This window comes from Neofelis nebulosa, chromosome 14 (assembly GCF_028018385.1).
Source record: "Neofelis nebulosa isolate mNeoNeb1 chromosome 14, mNeoNeb1.pri, whole genome shotgun sequence".
Taxonomy (NCBI): domain Eukaryota; kingdom Metazoa; phylum Chordata; class Mammalia; order Carnivora; family Felidae; genus Neofelis; species Neofelis nebulosa.
In genome coordinates, this window is record NC_080795.1 from 76576950 (window position 1) to 76599579 (window position 22630).

The window sequence follows — 22630 nt, forward strand, 5'->3', positions numbered from 1 at the left end:
TAAATAACAATTTAAAAAAAATTTTTTAATCATTTTTTTAAATCATTATTTTAAAGACCAAGAAAATTATAACTACAGTGACTTTATCAGTAGTTTTGTCTGAAAGAAGCAGTCCCCTAAAGTTTTTAAAAGTTGTCTAAGGGGCGCCTGGGTGGCTCAGTCGGTTGAGCGTCTGACTTCAGCTCGGGTCATGATCTCACACTCTGTGAGTTCGAGCCCTGCGTCAGGCTCTGTGCTGACAGCTCAGAGCCCGGGGCCTGTTTCAGATTCTGTGTCTCCCTCTCTCTCTGACCCTCCCCCATTCATGCTCTGTCTCTCTCTGTCTCAAAAATAAATAAACGTTAAAAAAAATTAAAAAAAATAAAATAAAAAATAAAAGTTGTCTAAAATCACAAAGCTGGTGAGTCCAGTTGGTGAAATTCAGACTTAACGCAGGTGTGTTGACTCAGACTCCCATCATTTTTTTCCAACTATACTATTTGTCTTCTTGAAAATGTAGTTTTACAAAGATTATGTTTTATTTTTTTTTAATGTTTATTTATCTTTGAGAGAGAGAGAGAGAGAGAGAGAGAGAGAGAAAGAGTGTGAGCAGAGGAGGTGCAGAGAGAGAGGGAGACACAGAACTCAAAGCAGGCTCCGGGATCTGAGTTGTCAGCACAGAGCCTGACGTGGGGCTCCAACCCACGAATTGTGAGATCATGACCTGAGCCAAAGTCAGACACTTATTGGAGATGCTGACTGAGCCACCCAGGCGCCCCTACAAAGATCATGTTTAAAATGGGCTTTCATTCTCATTTTTGTGGCACCGTTGTAATCAAATAACTTCGCTTAGAGTAATTTTGTTTCCTTTTTAAATTTTTAATGGCATTTTTGGATTTTATGTTCTTTCCCATGAATCTGTTTTTGAGCCACAGACAGTTTTGTGTCACACCTCCTAGCACTTTTCAACAGGGCAGATATTTAGCATTTATGTAGCACATTTTATTTAGAATGTGCTTTACAAATAATTTATTAATCTTCACACATTTTTAGTAAAATGGTAAGGAACATATTAATAGGCTTGCTATAGAGAGGTTGAAATAATGATAGATTCGAATGACTCTTTTGAGATCCTAATACCCTAAATAAGTTAGAGAAAGAATCCATAGGTACAGTAAAATCTAGTCTCCTGATCTTAGTCATTCCCGCAGCTCGGCAAGTTGAATTTGTCATTTTTCTTCCCTTCCTCCTCCTCTGCAAGTGTTTGCTTATTATTGCTTCAACTTCTTTTGACCTCCTTTTTTGATTGTTGTTCGTACTATTTTTCTTATTGCACGATGCCTTCTACGTCAAGTTTCAAGGCATTTCTGCTTTTGAAAAGTAAGGAGAAGATAGCATATTTTTTACAAACATACTAAGTATATTTCATGTTTTTAATTCTAAATAATTCAGGAAACTATTGCACCTGAATCTTTTATTCACGCTCAGAAGTGCTGGTTTCTTCTATCATAAGATCCTCCCTTCCTCGCTCAGACTGCAGTCCTTTCTCTTCCTCTTTGTGGAGCCACACAGCTGGAAAACCCGCCTGCCTGCACTGTGGCTGTGACTTGCTTACTCCCACTCTTCATTCCCCCGAGATGGATTCCGGCTCTACCCTTCACCAGAAGTACTATTTCTGAAGTCCGTGTTGCCTTTATTGTTAGTGAATCCCATGGAATTGGTACTTGGCTGCTTGACAGAATGTGAATGCAGCACCGAATCCTGGGGCTTTCATGCTCCGATCACCTCCGTTTCCTTCTCAAATTCCTGCCACCCCTTTTCGGTCTCCCCTGTGCAGGCTTTCTTCTATTAGTTTATGTTGATGCCCAGAGCCCTTCTCTGGCTCCAGGAATGTGCCCCAAACAATCCTGCCTATGGCTGACATTTGTATACAGAGGAATTCTTGTGCTGGAGGTCCCCACTACCACCTTCAAACTCAGTAATTCTCTAGAAGGACTCACAGGACTCAGACAATGTGTTATATACTGCGAGTGTGGTTTATTTCAACCAAAAGATACAGATCAAAATCAGCAACGAGAAGAGGAGCATGGGGCAAAGACCAAGAAGAGTATGGCCCTGGTTTCCAGGTGTTCCTGTGCAGTGCAGAGGGACACAAGGACACGTTTAACATTCCCAGCAGTGATGTGTGACAGCACCTGTGAAGTGTTGCCATCCAGTGAGGCTCTCCTGAGCCACGGCGTGCAGGGCTTTGACTGGAGATCAGTCACGTGCACGTACCGTACCTATGCACCTGACCTCGGCTGCTCACCACCCCACTTCCTGAGCCAAGACGAAGGTTCCCCACTAACCACACTGCCAGGGCAGGCTTATCTGGCCAGACTGGTGCGGCACGGCATCAAGCCTAAGGCATACAGAAGCCCTCTTCGCAGGCAGTCCCCTCTGTGGGCGTAGAGGTCACCTGCCAGGGGCCTGCCAAGAAAGAGCCCGCCTTGACGACAGGCCCTTCTCGGTGCTGTGTAGGGCCTGAGTAACCCTCGCTTGTTCACGTCTATGTCCGTATCTTTAACTTTTAAATTTCTCGTTTTTATGTCTGATTGCTGTGGGACATCTCAGTTTTCGTGTGTCGTGGGCCATTGCAGATTCAGCCTGTGCAAAACTGATTACAGCATGTTCCACTGTTACTTACCATTATTTTCCAGATCCCGTTGACGGTCTTGACTTTGCTTATATACCCCCTCATCTAGGATGTTACCATTTCTAATAAAATTAACCATTATAAATAACACCAGATCTACTTCTCCTCATTCCTTCTGCCGCTTCCCTACTCCAGGTTGTCTATACCACGTACTGGAATTACGAGCTTCCATCTGGAACTTCTGCCTCTAGTGTGTGGTGCTTTTTTTTTTTTTTTTCCATTTAATATCTTTATGGAGGTATAAATCACATAGCATAAAATTCACTCCTATAAACAATGCAGTAGCTTTTAGTATATTCACAGAGTTCTGCAACTGTCACTTTAACCTAAGACCATTTTTATGACCCCCCCCCCTCCAAGCAAACCTTGTAATGAGCAGCAGTGACGCCCCATTCTCCTCCCTCTCTGGGCAACCACTAATTTACTTTTTGCTTTTTTGCACAGCCTTTATGGAGATATAATTCACATCCCATACAATTCACCCGTTTAAGGTATACAGTTGACTGGATTATAGTGCATCCGTAGTTACACAGCCGTCACCACTATCTGTTTTAGATTTTCATCATCCCCCAGAGCAAACGCATCCCTATGAACAAGCACTCCCCATTCCTGTCCCCTGCCATTCCTCATTCTGTCACGTGCCACCATTAATCCACCTCTGTGGGTTTGCCAGTTTTTGACATTTTGTGTACAATAGCACAAAATGTATGGTCTTTTGTCCTGCCTTCTTTCATTTAGCATACCGTTTTTAAGGTTCATCCAGTTGATTTGTCATTGCTGGATGATATTCCATTGTATGGATGTACCGTGTTTTATTTGTGTGTTATATGTCCGTTTATTAGTCAAGGACTTTGGGGTTATTTCTGTTTCTTGGCTATTATAAATAATGCTGATGTGAACATTCACGTACACATTTTTGGGTGGACGTATAGTCTCACTTTCTTGGGTATTACCTAGGAGTGGAGTTGTTAGGTCACTCGGTAACTGTGTTTAACAGTTTTGAGACACTGATGACTGGTTTTCCCAAGTGCCTGGACCATTTTCACTGCCACCAACAAGGTGTAAGGCTTCCATTTTCTTCAGTGTTCTCTCAGTCACTACAATACCCTTTGTTTAAAGAGACTATTTGAACATCAATCTATAGTAATTTATGTCTGGGCTCTCAATTCTATTTTATTGATCTTTATGTCTACCCTTTGAGCCAGTAAGTACTACACAGCCTTTTTTTTTAATGTTTTATTTATTATTGAGAGACATAGCATGAACAAGAGGGGAGGGGCAGAGAGAGAGGGAAACACAGAATCCGAAGCAGGCTTCAGGCTGTGAGCCATCTGCACAGAGCCTGACGCGGGGCTCGAACTCACAAACCATGAGATCATGACCTGAGCCGAAGTCGGATGCTTAACCGACTGAGCCACCCAGGCGCCCCTACACAGTCTTTATTTCTGTAGCTTTGTAGGAAGTTTTGATGTGGGAACATAATCAGTCTTCCAACTTTGTTATTCTTTCTTATAATTGTTTTGGCTATACTAGATCCCTTGGATTTTCATATATAAGTTTTAGTAAAGAAACCAGCTGGGATTTTTGAGAGGGTTTTCCTTGATTCTGTAGATCAATTTGGGAGGTGGAGAAAGCAGAGTAGGAATATTGTCCATCTAGCCATGAATATTGGATATCTTTCCATTTACTTAGATTTTAAAAATTTTCTCCCAACAATATTTTGTAGTTTTCAGTATATAAATGTTGCTCTTATTTTGTTAATTTATTCCCGAGTATGTTATTCTTTATGATGCTACTCTAAATGGAATTTTCTTAATTTTATTTTTGTGGTGTTCATTGTTAGTGGAAAGAAATAAAATTGATTTTGTATATTGATCTTATATCCTGCAGCCTTGTGAAACACAATTATTGACTCTAATAATGCTTTTGTGGATTCTTTGTGATTTTCTTTGCATAGGATTATGCCATACCATATATGAACAAAGATGGTTTTAGTTCTTCCCTTTCAATCTGAGCACTATTACTTTTTTTTTTCTTACATAGTTGTCCTGTCTAGAATCTCAAGTACAATGTTGGATAGATGTGGTGACGGTAGACATCTTTGTCTTGGTCTTCATTTTAGGATGATTCTTTTAGTTTTTTATTATTAAGTATAATGTTAACTGTGGGTTTTTTATAGTTTGTTGAGTGTTTCTATCATTAAAATGTATTGGATTCTTCTCTCAAATGTTTTTTCTCTGTATTAAAACGATCGTTTTTTGTTGTTTGTTTCATTCTTTTCTTATGGTATTACATTAGCTGATTTTTAGGTATTAAACGAAAATAGTAATTCTAGTATGTTTTACTTGGTTCTTATGTATAGTCCTCCCTTTTATCTTGTTTATACTGCTGGATTTGGCTTTGTAATTTTTTGAGAGCCTCCACATCTATATTCATCAGAATATTCATCTATAGGTTTCTTTTTTTGTAACATCTTTGTCTGTGTTGGTACCCGGACAATACTGGCTTTGTAGGAAGAGTGAGGGAGTGCTCCCTCCTCTTTAATTTTTTTGGAAGTTTGTAAAGGATTACCATTAATTGTTTGTGGAATTCACCATTGAAGTCTTATGGGCCTTCCAATTTGCAAGACATTTATTTATCCAGTACTAATTTAGTCTCTTTTCTTATCTGTTCCAATTTTCTGTTTCTTCTTGAGTCAGTTTTGGTAATTTGTGACTTTTTAGGATCCATCCACGTCACGGTGTCATCTTCGTTACCTAATTTGTTGGCATACATGACCATAATTATTTCTAAAACACAAATCTAGGTATGCAACTCTCCTCCTTAAAACTGTTAAATGCTTTTTAGTACCCTTAGTCCTAAACCTTTAAAGTTATACTTAAAATGACTTGAGGTTTTGTTGAATTTGGTTTCTGCTTTCTACTCCATGTTGAGACCAGCCTCCCTGTACACTACCCGCCCCCCCCCCCCCCCCCGCCAAGTTGTTTTTATATTTCAGCCATGTAGCACTTCTTCCAGTTCCCTACACACCATTTCTTAGGGTCTTAAAATACGATTTTTTCCTCCCATCTAGAGTATTTTATAGCCCCTCCTCTGGTAATTAGTTCACACTCATACTTAGATGACACATCTCATAGAGAACCTACTCTTACTACCACAGCTTAAGTTAGATGCCTTTCCTTTTTGACCATTTAGACCGAACTTCCTTTCTATTGTGAAACAGATGACCTTATTTATTACATGTCTTTCCTGATGACTGTTGAATGGAGTTGGAGGTATTAAGGAAAGGAGGAATCAGGGATCGCTCCCAGGGTTCCTCAGGTGAATATTTAGAGAATAATGTAAGACAAAGAAGAGCAAGCCTCCAAGTATAAAATGTATTCAGTTTTGAAAATGGTGCCTTTTTCTAGTATAATATCCAAATGGAATTGTACAAAAAGAATGTGTACATGTGGCTCTTAATTGTAGTAAAGCTATCATGTTGTATGTATGCCTTCCTCCTTTGTTAGAGTGTAAGCTCATTGGCTGCAGAGACCCTGGCTTGCTTCTCTGGTTTTGTTAGTTTGCACTTCACAGATGCTCAGTAACTATGAGTTGAATTGAGTTGTAAATAACAGTGCCACGTGTCTGTCTGTATATGGTATCTTAATTTTATTATAAATATCTCACTTGGAAAGTATGCCCCACACAAGGAGTAATGGCTGACTGTAGAAAATTTTAGCTTGGGGAAATTGCTGGGGTTTTTTGTTTTCTGTTTTGTTTTTTTTTCCTTTTTTACGATTGATTGATGCGTTTTCATTTCAACAAACTCAAATCTTAGGAAGTCAGCTATTTTCCTTGCCTTTTTTTTTTTCTATTAAATATTGTTATTTTTCTGGTCCTAAGTACGTTTGTATTTTTCACATGAGGTGAATTATGTTGTCTTCTGTCTTCTGTGTAGGACTATAATGATGAAATCAGGCAAGCACAGCTCCAAGAGTTGACGTATTTGAATGGTGGTTCAGAAAACGCGGACGTCCCAGTTGTTCGAGGAAAACCCACCTTGCGTACAAGAGGTGTACCAGCCCCAGCAGTGACCAGGTCGGTGCAATTAATTGACTTTACTTTTCTCGTTGTTAGAATTGGATACCATGGCAACCGTTTTAATCTTTTTTTTTTTTTTTTTTTTTTTTTTTTAATTAATAGTCAAACAGCTCTATCAGTGTATCAGTACAGAGCCTTTAAGGATATATTCAGACATTATGATGTCATATTGAGGGGATTCCCTTTGTTTGAACTGGATATTCCTGGGTTTAAACATAACCTCTACTACTTACCGGCTGATGACTGTATAGACAAGTTTATTTATCACTCTAACATTAAGTTTTTGATTGTTTAAAAAGAATCTTATTTTAAAGTAATAGCACTGATAATGCAAATTGAGATAATGGAAACAAGGGCTTTCCCCATGGAATACAAGATTAGGCTGGTTCATTGCCACATCTCCAGTGTGGAGCACAATGTCAGGCACCAAGTGGGGTGTCCATGAGCTTGTCATTTTATTCACTGGGAATGGCCTGTGGTATCTGAAAACTCCCGAGTTGGTCCACACACAGAATTTTTTTTTTTTTTTTGTCTCTGGATTGATGACTTTTTAATATGAAAATGCCTAGTGAATTCATGAAACAATTTAAACATAACCATGTATTGAGAAATGGCTGTCTCAGATTTATTTGAGAATTATTTTTAATTTTTTACCCAAAAGAAGAAGTGACACAGATTTTTCACTGGTTGAAATATATATATATTATATATATATATTATATATATATATTATATATATATATAATATTTTTTTTCAGATAGAATTGTGCACGAAATAATTTAAAGTGGCATTCTTTTATGTCTCCAAGTTAATTTGAGACAATAAAAAATCAGTCTTTTTATTTGAGTGTTGTTGATCAGGCCCTGGTCAATGAGCGCAATTACAAATAGGCGTTATTGCAGTGTGAAATAAACAGATCTGTTCACGGTGCCAAGTGGCTTTTCTCTATAAGAAAAGGCTTATAATAATGGGATTGCTGTTGATGGTTTAATGAGATAATTTATGCGGGTGTTCAATAAGTGGTAAATCCCTTTCGTTTTCATTTCTTCTATCATTAAATTTACTTCAAATCATAAGAAATTACAGTTGACCCTTGACCAATGTGGGGGATAAGGGCACTGATCCCTCGCATAGTCAAAACTCCATGTATAACTTTTGACTCCCTGAAAACTTAACTCCTAATAGCTCACTGTTGGCTGCGAAGCCGTAACGACAGCACAGTTGATTAACACGTATTTTGTATATGTATTAAATACTGTATTCTTACAATAAAATAAGCTAGATAAAAGCAAACGTTGTTAAGAAATTCATGAGGAAGAGACAACAGTAGTAGTGTAAATGTATTATTTGTTGAAAAAATCCACACGTCAGTGGATCCACACAGTTGGAACCCATGTTCAAGGGGCAGCTGTCCATCCTTGCTATATTAGCTTCCTGTGGTAGCTGTGATGAGTTACTCCAGACATGGTGGCTTTAAACAGTAGAGATTGATCACAGTTGTGGGGGCCACATGTCCAAAATCAGTATTGTCGGACCACAGTCAAGGTGTTAGTGTCCCCCCTCTAGAAGAGAATCCTTTCCTTGTCCCTTCCAGTGTCTCGTGCCTGCTGATCTTTCTTGACTCGTGGCCGCGTGCCTCTGGTGTCTCCCTCCACCTGCGTGTTGATTTCTGTCACATCTGTCTTTGATCCCCGTGTGCTTCCCTCTTCCCTGTGATGGTATTTAGGGCCTATCTGGATGATCCAGGGTACTCTTCCCATCTCAAGATTGCCCGACAATCACATCTGCAAAGGCCCTTTTTCTAAAGAAGACGACAGTCGCAGAATGGGTGTCCAGAATAGAGAGCGTGGAGAAGAGCGCACACCCAGTGCCACTGTTCATGACACTTCTTAGGGATGCTGTGTTCCTTAAACCACATCTACGGCTTTTACAGAAAATAATTTCTAATTTAGTTGTCAGGTGTTGAATTAAGTTGAAAATGTTAGGAACAGATGAGGAGGGCAGAAGCTCTCTGTTTTGTGGCGTATGGTGTCTGGAGAAACACCACAGGCCGCCCAGATGAAAAACTGTCCGTCTTGATGACAGCATATAGGCCGGTTGCCATTTCAAGGCTCTCCATTGTCTTGACAGGTAATGTTCTCTGATGCAACCCTGCGGTAGTTTGTGGCGGGGTAATGGCTGGTCAGTGCGCGGCTCTGGGCAGAGCTTTCTCTCCTGCATTTGATTATGGGCTTCCTCGGTACCACATCTTTCAAATACCCTGCTTTTTTCAGTGTAAAACTCCTGTTCCTAGAAGAGGTACTCGAAACCCTTCTGTATTTTTTCTGAAGACCTCGCTCCACATGTCTGTATTGATTGCTCTGCCCTGTTTCCTGTGTTCAACCCTGGGTTGGAAACTGCTTGTTGCATGAAGTTGGAGCTCACGCCCTTTCCTACCTTTGCCCACATTGTTCACTGTTCTCTGCCCAGAGTTCTGTGTCTTCTCTCAGCCCCTCACTTGTTTATAGCCTACTTATCTTTGTGTCTCAAACCGAAACTCATTTTAACAAACGCCTTGCATCTACTACTGAGGACTGTTCTCAGCACTTTACAGGCAATAACTAGGTCAAGCCTCATAACAACCCTGTGAGGTGGGTGCTATTATGTTAACTCACCATTTTACAAACAGGGAAGTGACTACTTGCCCAAAGCCAGCCGGCCTGGGGCGCCGGCAGCCCCGTTCCAAGTCCATGCCCCACCCCTCTCTTTGATCCTTCCTTTGCATTTTCATCTACAATCTGTTTCTTCTTCCACCCATTCTCCCACTGCATCTCTTCCACACAACTTTGATTCTGTCACTTACATTGTATTCTTACTGCGACACATGGCGACATTTTCTTTTAATAGAGTTACTTTTATTTTATTTTATTTTATTTTATTTTATTTTATTTTATTATTTTTTTAATGTTTATTGATTTTGGAGAAAGAGCGAGAGTGTGAGTGGGGAAGGACAGAGAGACAGAGGGAGACCCAGAATCCAAAACAGGCTCTAGACTCTGAGCTGTCAGTGCACAGCCCCACATGGGGCTCGAACTCAGGATGGGTGAGATCATGACCCTGGCTGAAGACGGACACTTCACCAACTGAGCCACCAGGCGCCCCCGTGATGGTACTTTTAATACAAGATGTGATGAAAGTACGTCTATATATATATATATATATATATATTCTACTACTTTTCCTCATTAAATCACATATCATAACTTGTGCATCTCCCAGAATAAAAATAAATGGATGTGGAAACCAGGATAAAAAATTACGAAAATCCCAGGGGTAAAGTTAGTACACAAGAGTACGTGTTATTCCGGACAGTCGCAGAGATGGTCTTTGAATTGTGCTTTGAGCTTCCTTGTAACCAAAGCTGAGGAAGACAAGGCTATGGAATTCACTGTGTCTGAATATCTAAAAAAGTAATAAAAGACAAACATGCTCATTAAAGCCAGTGCTTCCTAGTCCTGAAACTTGTGAGAAGTGTCCACAGTGCCCAGTCCCCAGTAGATCTCTGCCGCAGCCAGTCCCTCCATAATGCCATTTTGATTCTCCCTCTAAAATAAGTCTGGTTTTTCTTAATCACCTCTTCCATCCTCCCTAATCTGGCCACACTGCTCGTCCGGTTTTCATTTACAGTCTTAATGACTGGTTAAAATCCAAGTTGATTTTTGTCTTCTCCCTGCTTCAGTTTCCCCGGTGGCTCTCTGTGCTGTTACAGGAACACCCGAACCTCCTGCCGGGCTCGATGACAGGCGCATCATCATCTGGCACTCTCCCCGCCCTTTCTGACCTTGTGGTTTTCCTGTACTGTGGCCAGGCTGCCCTCCTTCCTGTCTGGCAAACTGGCCAAGCTTATTTCCCTCTCACGCCCTTTACTTTCACTACCCGGGCTCTCACCTCGTCCCTGGGGCACCCGGTGGTAGGCAGACACAGGCATGGTATCCGAGAAGCCTTGCTGATCACCTTGTTCAAAGTCACCATCCCCCAGTCCCAGAGCTGGTCTACAGCATCCTGTCTGGGTTCCTTAGTAGCATTTACTAAACTGAATTCCACCTTTCTTGTTTGTTCCCTTTTTCATTGGTTACTCCTCATTGTAATGTAAACCTGCAAGGGCTCTTGTGTCCTAGGACCTGGCCTAAAGTAGTCACTCAGTAAAAAGCTGTTAGGTGAATACAGTACAATAGCAGGTCCTTTAGGCTCATTCTGGTCAAGTGTTGATCATTCAGAGTATTTTGTGTTAATGTAATTCGCTGTCACCTGACTGAATGTACTAGGGGATTAGCTTTGCAGGGGTGGTCATGTGGTTATCACCATTTTGGTATTTCAGAGTGGAACAAGTTATTACGAGAGTCGTCATGAATGTTCCCCACTGTTACCACTTAAGGATGCTTTTCTGCTGAAAGATGTAAATGATCTAAAATTAAATCCTGCAGTGGGAAGTGATATGTGTTTTAATAAAACCTTTCCTTTCAGTTTCAAATGAGAGAACTAAACTTATGCCTTTTTTAACTTAGGAGGTAAGGAAGCTTCTTTACTTCCAGTCCATCCTGTGCAGGGCCTCCAGAAACCCTGCTGTGAGATGCCTCCTCCCTAGCTCTTTGCACGGACCCCAGCACAGAAGGAGGCTGGAGAGTTGAGGCCGCTCTGGGCAGCAGGCTTTTGGGCCGGTCTTCTCCACCCTGGCCTGCCACTGCAGGCGGTCTGAGCTGAGCCGCCCTGACCTCGGGGGATACTCCCTTTTATCCCTTCTTCACGACAGCTGGCTTACTCTGTGCTGCTTTCGCACTGACCTTTAGTCTGGCCATCTGGCCCTTGCTCCCAAGGAGCAGGCAGACTTATCTCCCCGCCTTGGACGCCACAAACAGCAGGAAGAAGAGCGGAACAAGCAGATGAAGCTGCCTTTCTGAGTAGTGAATACATGTGCCTCCGTACTGGGCGCTGAACTTGGTGGCTTTTACCGCGCGTGCGCACACGCAAAGCCAACGCAGTCCCTCGGGGCCTTTTGTAAGCTTTCGTTAAATTGGGAAAATGTTCAGCTCTGGTTTCTGTAAATGGTTTACCTGCCCCTTTCTCTCTTCCCTTTCGTGGACTGAAGTCCCACGTTAAATCTTATGATTGCGCTTTGCAGACTATATGCCGAGGTGCTGGGAGCTGCGGTGAGCTCCCAGGTTGGCCATGGGACTTGACCGTTTCCAGGGACCCCCCACGCAGCCTTCAGCATCTGTCAGACACTGTGTGAGCTATCAGCTTCGGGGCATTATTTGTAGTTTCAGTGTTAGATTGTTCTCCACGGATGTCTTGTCTTCGTAAGGCCCGTATTTTAGCAGTTGCTGTGTTGAACAGTAAGTAGCCACAGGTGCATAGGTCGCTATATAACCTCCACACGCGGGATCGGGTGGGACACGGGCACTTGCGTTTCCTTGTCCACGTTGATTTTCACATGATTTCACTCTTCTTTAAAACCGATCATGAATGATGTCACGGATACTAAAGATTGTTTCAGTGATTGAAAATGATGTATTTTCCCTCATAGTATGTAGAGTTATGAGAATTGTTATTAGGAAAACTGAATAGTTAATATAAGGGTCTTAAACATTTCCCCAGTATATGATATGGTTTAGATTAATCTACTAATTAAAAAGTTCTCTTTTTAAATATTTGTTTATTTTTGAGAGAGTGCAAGTGGGGGAGGAGCAGAGAGAGGGGGACAGAGGATCCGAAATGGGCTCTGTGCTGACAGGCAGACAGCAAACGAGCCCCATGCGGGGCTCAAACTTACGGACCACACAAGATCATGACTTGAATTGAAGTTGGGCGCTCAACCGACTAAGCCACCCAGGTGCCCCAAGAAGTCTTTTTTTTTTTTTTTTTTTTTCGATTAAGGAAAGGGTGAGTATAGGAAATCGACAGCATATTTATTTTCCTACTGGCCCAAATTATAGACATTTTCAATTTAAAAAAAAAACAAAACAAAAAAAACTTTCTTGGGATTAAATTTCAGTAGAAGGCCCTTGCCTTCTCAGGACATTTTACCACCAAACTGTTAGAACAGAAGTCACCTTCCCTTCCTTCCTTCTGGTGTAATAAAAACCCAGGCATTGGTATGTGACACATGTACCCCACTTCCCGGGCAGAGGATCCTAGGGGACTTTGCTGGGAAATGAGTCTCTCTGCTTTCGTTGCCATAAGCTCCACCACCTTTCTCCCGCTGAGCTGCTCCCTCCGTTGTCAGCATCCACTCACTGGCTTTTTCTTCCAGGGGTCCCTGATAGTGTATTAGTGCGTGGCCATAATGGAGCTGATTCAGGGGAAACAAAAGGAGAAAATGGGTGGTTTCTTTTCAGATCCTTTTAATAGGCTTTGGGAAGACAACAAGCAAGGCAAATAATGTTGCAAATAGTGTGAGAACTTCCCCCACAAGAGCTTGTAACTCTGCAGCCAGCCAGGGACGGGCAGAGAAGAGCAGCCACGTGCAGTTCTCCTGGTTACGGCGTGGCCGACCACGTACGTGTCAGGTGCAGCCTAAGGCCCGATAAACGTTCTGGGCCTTCCTGTAGGCTGCGGGGCCCGCTGGAGGAAGGGTTCTGACCCCCAGTTTGCCAGCAGAGTTTTTCTGACCATAACGTTGGACAAGATGTCCTGAGAAGCAGAGGCCATTTCGGGCGGACGGCATCTGGCGAGTATGTTCCTGAGCCGTGGAACATACTCCCACACACCCGGGGTTCCAGAGGTTTGAACATCTGCCTTCCTCTTTGAAAATCAGTCAGTCCCTTCCTGCTGTCAGGTCGTTCAACGTCACAGGTTTTCTTGGAGCACTTTCTGTGACAGGGGTTGACGTCACAGGGGTGGGTAAGTCATCATTTTGACGTCCAGAAAGTTAACAGGTGTAAGTCAGAGAAATAGGTAATTAAGACAGAGTGGCGTCAATAGGGGTAGGGGGTGTGAAAGCAAGTGCAATGGAAATAGAAATGAGGGTGCAAGGAATTTTAAATGGGGAATGTGGGTGTGAACAACTTAGGGTGGAGGTAAAGAAAGAAGACAGGAGAGTGTCAGAGGAAGTCATTCCAGGCAGAGGGACCAAGACTGGAAAGCAGAAAAGATGGGGACAGTTGGCTTGGAGTTTGGCTTTGTGGCTCTTTCAAGCCAGGGCGTTTCTCCCGGGCTAAGCCGTCGTTTCCTCGGCTGTAAAATGGAGCTAGAACACCGAGCACACACTAATCCAAACCCTGCTTGATTTTTTCATGTCCCGTTCAGGCCCGAACCGTGCCATAAGTTCTTTTCTGATTACTCACAATGATCCCACACTACAAGTTGAATTCTTCTGGAGGACCTTGGGCAAAGTACACATCTCCCTGAAGCTCCTTCATTATCAATTCATTGTCATCAGACAGGAAGAAGACTTGCCCTGGATAGTGCCAGAGGCCGAAAGAAATAGGGCTGTTAGTTAGAAATGATAGAGACTTTCACTGGTTATATTTTTAAATAAGGACGAAAAGTAAAAACATGCCAACAGAGCTGGAAGACAGTGACAGGCTTCAGAGTAAGGAGTGAGCTCTCTGTCTTCAGGGATGGAAGGGAAGATGGACACATTTCTTGCACTTTATGAGAGATTTTGCTTCTCACACACTGTCTTATATTGTCAATAATAACCAGTTGGTAACTTCTTGGAGAAGAAACAAATTGCCTTAGATTTATTTTATACTCTGTGCAATGTAGGACAGTAAAACAGATTGGAGATTGGATGGATCGCAGAACAAAGTGGTAACCGTTGGGTTTAGTAACAGGTCTGTCACTTCTGGGTTCAAACCAGCAGCAACAGCACTTGAGAGCTTCTCGGAAATGCAGGATAATAGTCCCCAGCCTAGGCCTGCCGACTCCGACTCCGCCCTGACACAAGTCCTGGGTGACGAGGACGCCCAAGAAGTGTGTGAACTGCCCTAGAAACACATTTCAGATCATCACTAAAGGTGCAAAGAATAAGGGCTGCCAGAGGCTTCTGGAAGCGTCAGTCTTCATTGGCTCTGACGATTTCTCCTGCACGTTCTGAGGGATCCTAACTGCAAGCTCTGCTCCCTGTTTCCTCTTATCTAGCCTCTCACTCACTTATCAACCCCCGGCAAGAAAGGAAAGTCTCGGAATGATTAAGCTTCACTCTCAGAAAACCCCAGGGATGAAGAAAAGTTGTCAATGTGTTTGTTAAGGAGTCTCTCGGAGAAATAAATTATCCCTGCGGTCGCTGGTGCATCAGGGCGTTGGCCTCAGATGACAGCTCTCTGGGCAGGTCTGCTTCCCACTGTGATACCCGTGGTACCAAAGTAGGACCGAGCTGCCGTTGGCTCCCTCGGGCACCCAGCCTGTGGTCAGCCGGGGCCAGCCTCATCATCCAGGGCTCCCGCCACCAAATTCACCATTTCACCCTCTACTTTTTACTCCCCGTGAGATTCCTAGACAGAAGCCAAACAGGACGATAGTATGTGGTTATGCTCTTTCTCTCCCAGTCTGCATCATCTCTGCTAAATGCATGGAGGGTACATAAAGGTGCTCACTGGTGCTCACTGCGTGATGAGCTGTACCTTCGTCTGTCCTCGTCCTCTGGTGCGCAGCCGAAGGAAGGTGTCAGGACTCCCAATTCAGAATCCGAGTGGAAGTCTGCGTAATAATTACCGCTTACTACATGCCTATGTTAAGCTAGGCACTTTATATACCACGTGGGTAAACCTCACAACCATCTGCAAGAGCTGGATGCCATTGACGCTGCTTTATGGGTAGAAAGCTGGGCTCAGCAACTAACTGACAGTAGATGTGAGAGTATCGAGATGTTGGAACTCAAAGCCTATGCTTTTTCATCACGTCCTAAAACCTATCAACAATCTATAGGTTCATCTATAGATTATGAATCTATAAATCATTAGTTCCTGATTCATCCATACCTTTGTATTCAGTCCTTCAAAGCACTCTTCCCGCAAAGGTACCTGTTGACAAACCTTTCTAGACTATTTCCATATCCGAGTTTCAAGCCAGAAACCAGGGCCACGCTGCTGAAGAAGGCAAACAGAAAGAACCGTTGGCAATCACACCTGTTCCTCTGCTCATGAAACTTTCTGTTCAGACGTGAGATCTTCCTGCTTTCTTGTTAGCCTCATTCTGATCAGTGTAGCAACGTGATTTGATCAATTTGAACCAAGTTTTCTAGTAGAAAATTAATAAGCCCCCACTGATTATCAGGATCTCATCCTTGTCCCCATGTCAGCAGTCCTGCTGTTAATCTGTCCCCGGAGCTTCATTTGTAGCATTTGTGCGTCCTCCGCAGCGTGGTCAGACTCTTAGGTTTGTACGCTTCTTTCCCTCATGCCTTCCTCTCGCTGGGGGGGTGGGGGGGTGAGGGCTTAAAACCACACAATTCTCATGGAATGTCATACTTAAAAACTAATCTTCGGGGGCACCTGGCTGGCTCAATCAGTGGAGTGCATATGCCACTCTTGATCTTGGGGTCATGAGTTCAAGCCCCACGTTGAGTATAGAGATTACTTAAATAGATAGATAAATAAATAAATAAATAAATAAATATTTTAAAAAAAGGAATCTTCAAAGGATCTTCCATAGATAAGTGTCAAGAGCTACATACATCAAATGACTTGTCTGAAATTCTGCTACAGATATTTTAGTATGATTCCATATACTCCAAGGGCACATAAACAAACAATGTTGATGATGCTGGGAAAGAATTGTGAGCTTCTTGAATATATAAATTTGTGTCTTTCAGTTTGATGGAAAACATAAATTCATAGATTCAGAAAACATGCTGAATATTTTGTGGTCCATATGCTAACTTGGATGGCAGGGATGGGGTATTAGCTAAGGAAGCAGGAGGCTTAATTAGTTTGAATAGACTCAGATTAAATGAAATATCACACAGAAATTATGTGCTATACGTAGAAATTATTCTTTAATCACATTGAAGCATTTTCTAGATATATACTGCATATAAAAAGATGAGTAAGACTATAGAAATTATAGTGTCATCATCATTGTTGTTCAGAGTGATTGAAATTTATATACATTGTTGATCTTGATTGAGTAGGGGATGTGTTAGGTACTTTCTGTGTCTTGGGTCATTTTCCTGCACTGTACCACTAACAAATGGGTTGTGTAACTCACTCGGCAGTGGAGGAAACTGGCTTGGAAAGTTTAGACTGTTGATTAGTTTGAATATTAGCTGGAAGACAGAAGTTGAGCCAGTAGGTGCAGTCAGAAATTGAATTCAGATCTGACTTCAGTGTCCTTTCTCTTGACCACCACTTTTGGTGTGCCAATTTTTATGGCCTAGGACGACAAAAAAGACCTAATTTATAATACGTATAAAAGGAATAATACAAGTTACCTAAGAGTGAAAAAGTCTTTTAGATTTTGCATCTTTTCAATGACCTTAAAGTTTTGAGAAGTACTGGCCAGGTTTTTTGTAAGATGTCCCTCGTTCGGGATTGGTTTAATATTTTTTCTCCAGATCAGCTTGCCCTTATGGTTTCAGGGAACAAAAACCACAAAGGTGAAGTGTCATTTTCATCACATGTTGAGGGTTCATACTGTCCACATGACGTAGTACTGCCGACATTGGTAACCTGGCTGAGGTCATACTTGAAGGGTTTCCCATTTACAGTTACTCCTCCCCCGCCCCCCTTTGAAGGGTGGGATATCTTCATAAATTATCGGAAGATGTTTCTCTTCTCTCCCATTATTATTTCAGTCATTTGTTTATGTCAGTGTAGACTTTTGCGTATTTCTACATTTTATACATCCGGTTAAAATCCAGTACTGCTTTTTTTTTTTTTTTTTTTTTTTTTTTTTTTAACTCGGATTGTTTCAGCTTTGGCCATTGAGAGCTCTTTCAGTTGGCTCCTCCCTGCTCCTTTCACATACACTCATTATTCTTTTTGTTGGTTATTTATGCATTTGTTTATTTACTTATTTTCGAGTACTTGCTTACTACTTTTTAACAGTTTCTTAAAATTTATTTATTTTGAGAGAGGGAGAGACAGAGAGAGTGCGCATCACAAGTGGGGGCGGGGGGAGAGGGAGGGAGGGAGGGAGACAGTCCCAGGCAGGCTTCACACCCTCAGTCAGCGCAGAGCCCAGTGCGGGACTTCAGCTCAGGAACTGTGAGATCATGACCTGAGCCACAATCAAGAATCAGATGCTTACCTGAGGGACCCACCCAGGTGCCCCGAGTACCCTTACTTTCTGCTCTGCAAGTTGCTGCCACAGCATCTTGCATACTGGGATCAGCCATTTCTCCAAGGAGCCGTGGTTCCTTTTGTTGGAGATCGGTATCAGAGACCAGAGCTGGGTGCTGGTTCTGCTTGCTGTTGCTGGGATGTCCTTGCGTCCAAGCCCTCTCAGCTGTCAGAGCGAGGAAACGTGTATGCTACGAGGCCACGTGTATATACACGTCTGTGCATATTTCTGCGATTCACTGTCTGTATCTATAGTAAATGAATCAAGAGTTCATACTAACGTGTCCACTTCTAATCCATTGCCTTTATTGCCCACTCTAGCCTCTGCCCCTTGCTTATCTATAACCTTCACTCCAACGCGGCGTGGCTTCCATCATCGTCCATCCAGTGCACATGCATAGTGTCTCAGAATCGTACGTGCACCTGCACCCCTTCTCGTGGGAAATAACTCTGTCACCTAGAGCAGTGCTTACATACAGCTTTTTTTGCCTTTAACTTAGAAACTTCACTCGTTTCTAAATTCATTTTTCCTCTCAACTTCAGAACGGTGTTTTTTTTTATGTTTTTTTTTAAGTTTGTTTATTTAGAGAGAGAGAGCAAGTGAACAGGGAAGAGGCAGAGAGAGAGAGAGAGAGAGAGAGAGAGAGAATTCCAAGCAGGCTCCATGAGTAGCCTGACACAGGGCTTGATCTCATAAACTGTGAGATCATGACCTGAGGCAAAATCAAGAATCTGATGCTCAACTGAGCAACCAGACACCCCCATGAGGGTGTTTTATATGTTTTTAATATAGTTCTCACATGTTTTGTCACATTTAGCATTCCATCCTAAACCCTCAATTTCCTAAATTATATATATATATTTATATATATATAATATATATATATATATATTTTTTTTTAGTTTGCATACATTAAAGTTCACTCTTTATGATACAAAGTTTTGTGGGTTTTGACAAATTCTTTGTCACCTCTCCACCATTTCAGCGTCCTACAAAATAGTTTCATCCCCGTAAAGTGTTCCTACTGCTTTACCTGTTCAACCTTCCCTCTTCCCCTGAACCTGTGTCCGCCACTGATTATTTGTTTTAACTCATCAGTGTAGTTTTTTTCTTTCCCAGTATGTCATATAATTGGAATCATACGATATGTAGCCTTTTGAGATTGGATTCTTTCATGTAGAAACATTTTAGATTCATCCATATTGTTTCCTGGTTTGTGAGCTCATTTCTCTTTATTGCAAATAATACTCCCATTGTATGCATGCACCCTAGCTTGCTTATCCATTCACCCCTTTTTTTTGGAGCGGGGGGTCAGGGAAAACCTTTAATTGATTCACTTGAGTTCATACAAGTTGAGCAAAATTCCTAGAGAGGAGCTTTCCTCCAGAAGATTCTTATTTTTCTTTTTAGTACTTTTTCCATCAAAAAAAATTATAAAATATCAAACTTTTTTTTAGTATGTAATTTATTGTCAAGTTAGCTAACATACAGTGTATATACAGTGTGCTCTTGGCTTTTGGAGTCCCGTGATTCATCACTTACATGCGACACCCAGTGCTCATCCCAAGTGCCCTCAATGTCCATCACCCATTTTCCCTGCCCTCCCTACCTGCATCAACCCCCAGTTTGTTCTGTGTATTTACGAGTCTCTTATGGTTTGCCTGCCTCTCTGTTTATAATTTTTACCCTATGACCCAGCAATAGCACTGCTAGGAATTTACCCAAAGGATACAAGGAGTGCTGATTCATAATGGCACAGGTACCCCAATGTTTATAGCAGCACTATCAACAATAGCCAAATTATGAAAAGAGCTCAAATGTCCATTAACTGATGAATGTAGATTCTCCTCTTAAAGGGCATAAAGCTGCAATAAACATTCCTGTGCAGGTTTTTGTGTGGAAGTAAATTTTCAAATCAGGTGGGTAAGTACCTAGGAATACAGTTGCCAGATTGTGTGGTAAGATCTCATTTAGCTTTGTAAGAAAGTGCCAAACTGTCTTCCTCTTCTGTGTGCCCATGAGCAATGCATGAGAGCACCTTTCCTTCACATCCTCACCATCAGTTGGTGTATTCAGTTTTTTGATTTTATTATTCAAATAGATATGTTTTAATTTTCAGTTCCCTAATGACATATGATATAGAACATTTGGCTATTTGCCATCTGTATAACTTCTTCAGTGGGCTGTCTGTTCTTTTACCCATTTTTAAACTGGGTTTTCTTACTGAGCTTTAAAAGTTCTTTATATATTTTGGATACAGGTTTGTTGTTGTTGTTGTTGTTGTTGTTTATCAGATATATGTTTTGCAAATATTTTCTCCCTTTCTGTGATTTGTCTTTTCATCTCTTAACAGTGTCTTTCTCAGAACAGAAGTTTTTAATTTTAAGAAAGTCCAATTTACCACAGATTATATCATAGATTATGCTTTTCATATGGTATCCAAAAACTCATCAAACCAAACCCACATTGATTTCTTCTGAATTTTCTTCTACAAGTTTTATATTTTACATTTAGGTGTAAAATCCATTTTGAACAGAGAGGAAGGCAAACCATAAGAGACTCTTAAATATAGAGAACAAACTGAGGGTTGATGGGGGGGGGTGGGGGGAGGAAAGGGGGGGTGGAAAGTGGGTGATGGGCGTTGAGGAGGGCACTTGTTGAGATGAGCACTAGGTGTCATATGTAAGCGATGAATCACGGGAACCTACCAAGAGCATGCTTGACACACTGTATGTCAGCTAACTTGACAATACATTATATTTAAAAAAATAAGCAAAATCCATTTTGAGGTAATTTTTGTGAAGGATGTGTCTGGGTTCTTTTATTTTTTTCTTTCTTCTTTATTTATTTTTTTTATTTTTTGTTTATTTTTTTGAGGCCTATGGATATGCATTTGTTTTAGCACCATTTGGTGAAAAGACTTGTTTCTCCATTGAATTGTCTCTGCTCCTTGGTCAGTAGTCACTTGACTACATTTCTTTGGATCAGTGTCAGGGCTGTCTTTGGTTCCGTTGTTCTGTGTGTCTGTTTTTCCATCAATACTTAACTATCTTGATTACCGTAGCTTTATAATAAGTCTTAAAATCAGATACTGTGAGTCCTCCAGCATGTTCTTCTTCGGTATTTTGTCGTCTGTTCTGGGTCTTGCCTTTCTACGTATTCTCTAGAATACGTTTGTCAGTCTACAGCGTGGCTCTCTGGGATTTTGATTGGGATTACACTGAGTCTATAGGTCGAGCTGGGAAGAATTAGCAAGAATTGACTCTAACAACGATTACGCATGGGATTATTCTCCTTTGATTTATTTCATCACAGTTTTATGGTTTTCTACATAGAACACTTGTACATATTTTGTTAGATATGTACTAAACCATTTCTTTTGTTGCTTTAATAAATGTTATTATGTATTTTTTTAAAGACTTTACTGTTTTAGAGCAATTTTGGGTCCACAGCAAAATTGATAGGAAGGTATAGATATTTCCCATAGGCCCCTTGCCCACACACATGCATAGGAAAATCTAAAACACTTCACAAATTGGTATGTCATTCTCGAGCAGCGACTGGGCTAATCTTCTCTGTATTGTTCCAATTTTAGGATATACCTTGCAAAAATGAGTACTGTAAAATATATATGAGTATATATTGTTGACTTACTAGCTTTGTATTCCAAGACCTTGTTTTTATGCTTATTAATAAGCTCTAGGAGGGGTTACCTGAGTGCCTCAGTCATTTAAGCATCTGACTCTTGATTTCAGCCCAGGTCATGATCTCGCAGTCATGGAATCAAGCCCCGGATTCATTCATTCATTTATTCATTCATTCATTCTCTCTCTGTCTCTGTCTCTTCTCTCTCTCTGCCTCTCTCTTGCTCACATGTATGTGCACGCACTCACTCTTTCCCAAAAATAAATAAATAAACATAAAAAAAATAAACTCTAGGAGTTTTTGGCTGCTTTGTTTTATTTTGTTATGGTTGATTCTTTGGGGATTTTCACATAGAAATTATGTCACCTGTAAATAAAATTTTATTTCTTCTTCCACAATCTTACAAGTTTTATTCCTTTTTATTGAATTAGGACTTCCAGTACACGTTGAATAGGAGTAGTAAGGGTGGCCACCCTTGCCTTGTTCCCAGTCCTAAGGGGAAAGTATTCAGTTTGTCACCATTCAGTATGATAGTAGCTGTAGGTTTTTATAGATTTTTTTTTCAACTTGAGGAAATTTTCTTCTTCCTACTTTGCTGATTTTTTTCATGAATTGGTATTGCATTTTGTTAGATGCTTTTTCTGCTCTTTATGATTATATGATTTTTTTTTTTTTCTTTAAGCCTTGTTGATGTGGTTGATCACATTGGTTTCCTAGTGTTGAACTCGCCTTACATACCTGGAATAAATCCCATTTGGTCATGGTATATAATTTTTTGATATATTGTTGGATTTAATTTGCTACTATTTTTGAGGAATTGTACACCTTTGTTCTTGAAAAGATCATGATTTATGGGTTGTTGTTGTTTTTCTCCCCCCCATTTCTTAAAGTCTTTAATGGCTTTGGTTATCAGAGAGCCTTATCCGTGTTCCCCCTTGGATGACATATCTCTTCTTGGGGAGGTT

At 41.2% G+C, this 22630-nt stretch overlaps 1 protein-coding gene and 1 non-coding gene across 5 annotated transcripts in view; one reads left to right on the top strand and one right to left on the bottom strand.

Moving 5' to 3' along the window:
- The window catches only part of KHDRBS3 (KH RNA binding domain containing, signal transduction associated 3), a 188142-nt gene that overhangs the window by 97821 nt on the left and 67691 nt on the right, over positions 1–22630 (top strand). For all 4 annotated transcript variants that reach the window (XR_009253552.1, XM_058699162.1, XM_058699163.1 and 1 more), the window contains exon 5: positions 6615–6754. Coding sequence is in view for 3 of the 4 variants with exons in the window: in XM_058699162.1 (XP_058555145.1) it covers positions 6615–6754 (140 nt within the window). In the remaining variant the exon portion in view is untranslated. The remainder of the gene's footprint in view (positions 1–6614; positions 6755–22630) is intronic.
- Positions 21533–21635, bottom strand: LOC131495202 (U6 spliceosomal RNA). Its single transcript, XR_009253832.1, has one exon. It is a non-coding gene; the product is annotated as a U6 spliceosomal RNA (small nuclear RNA).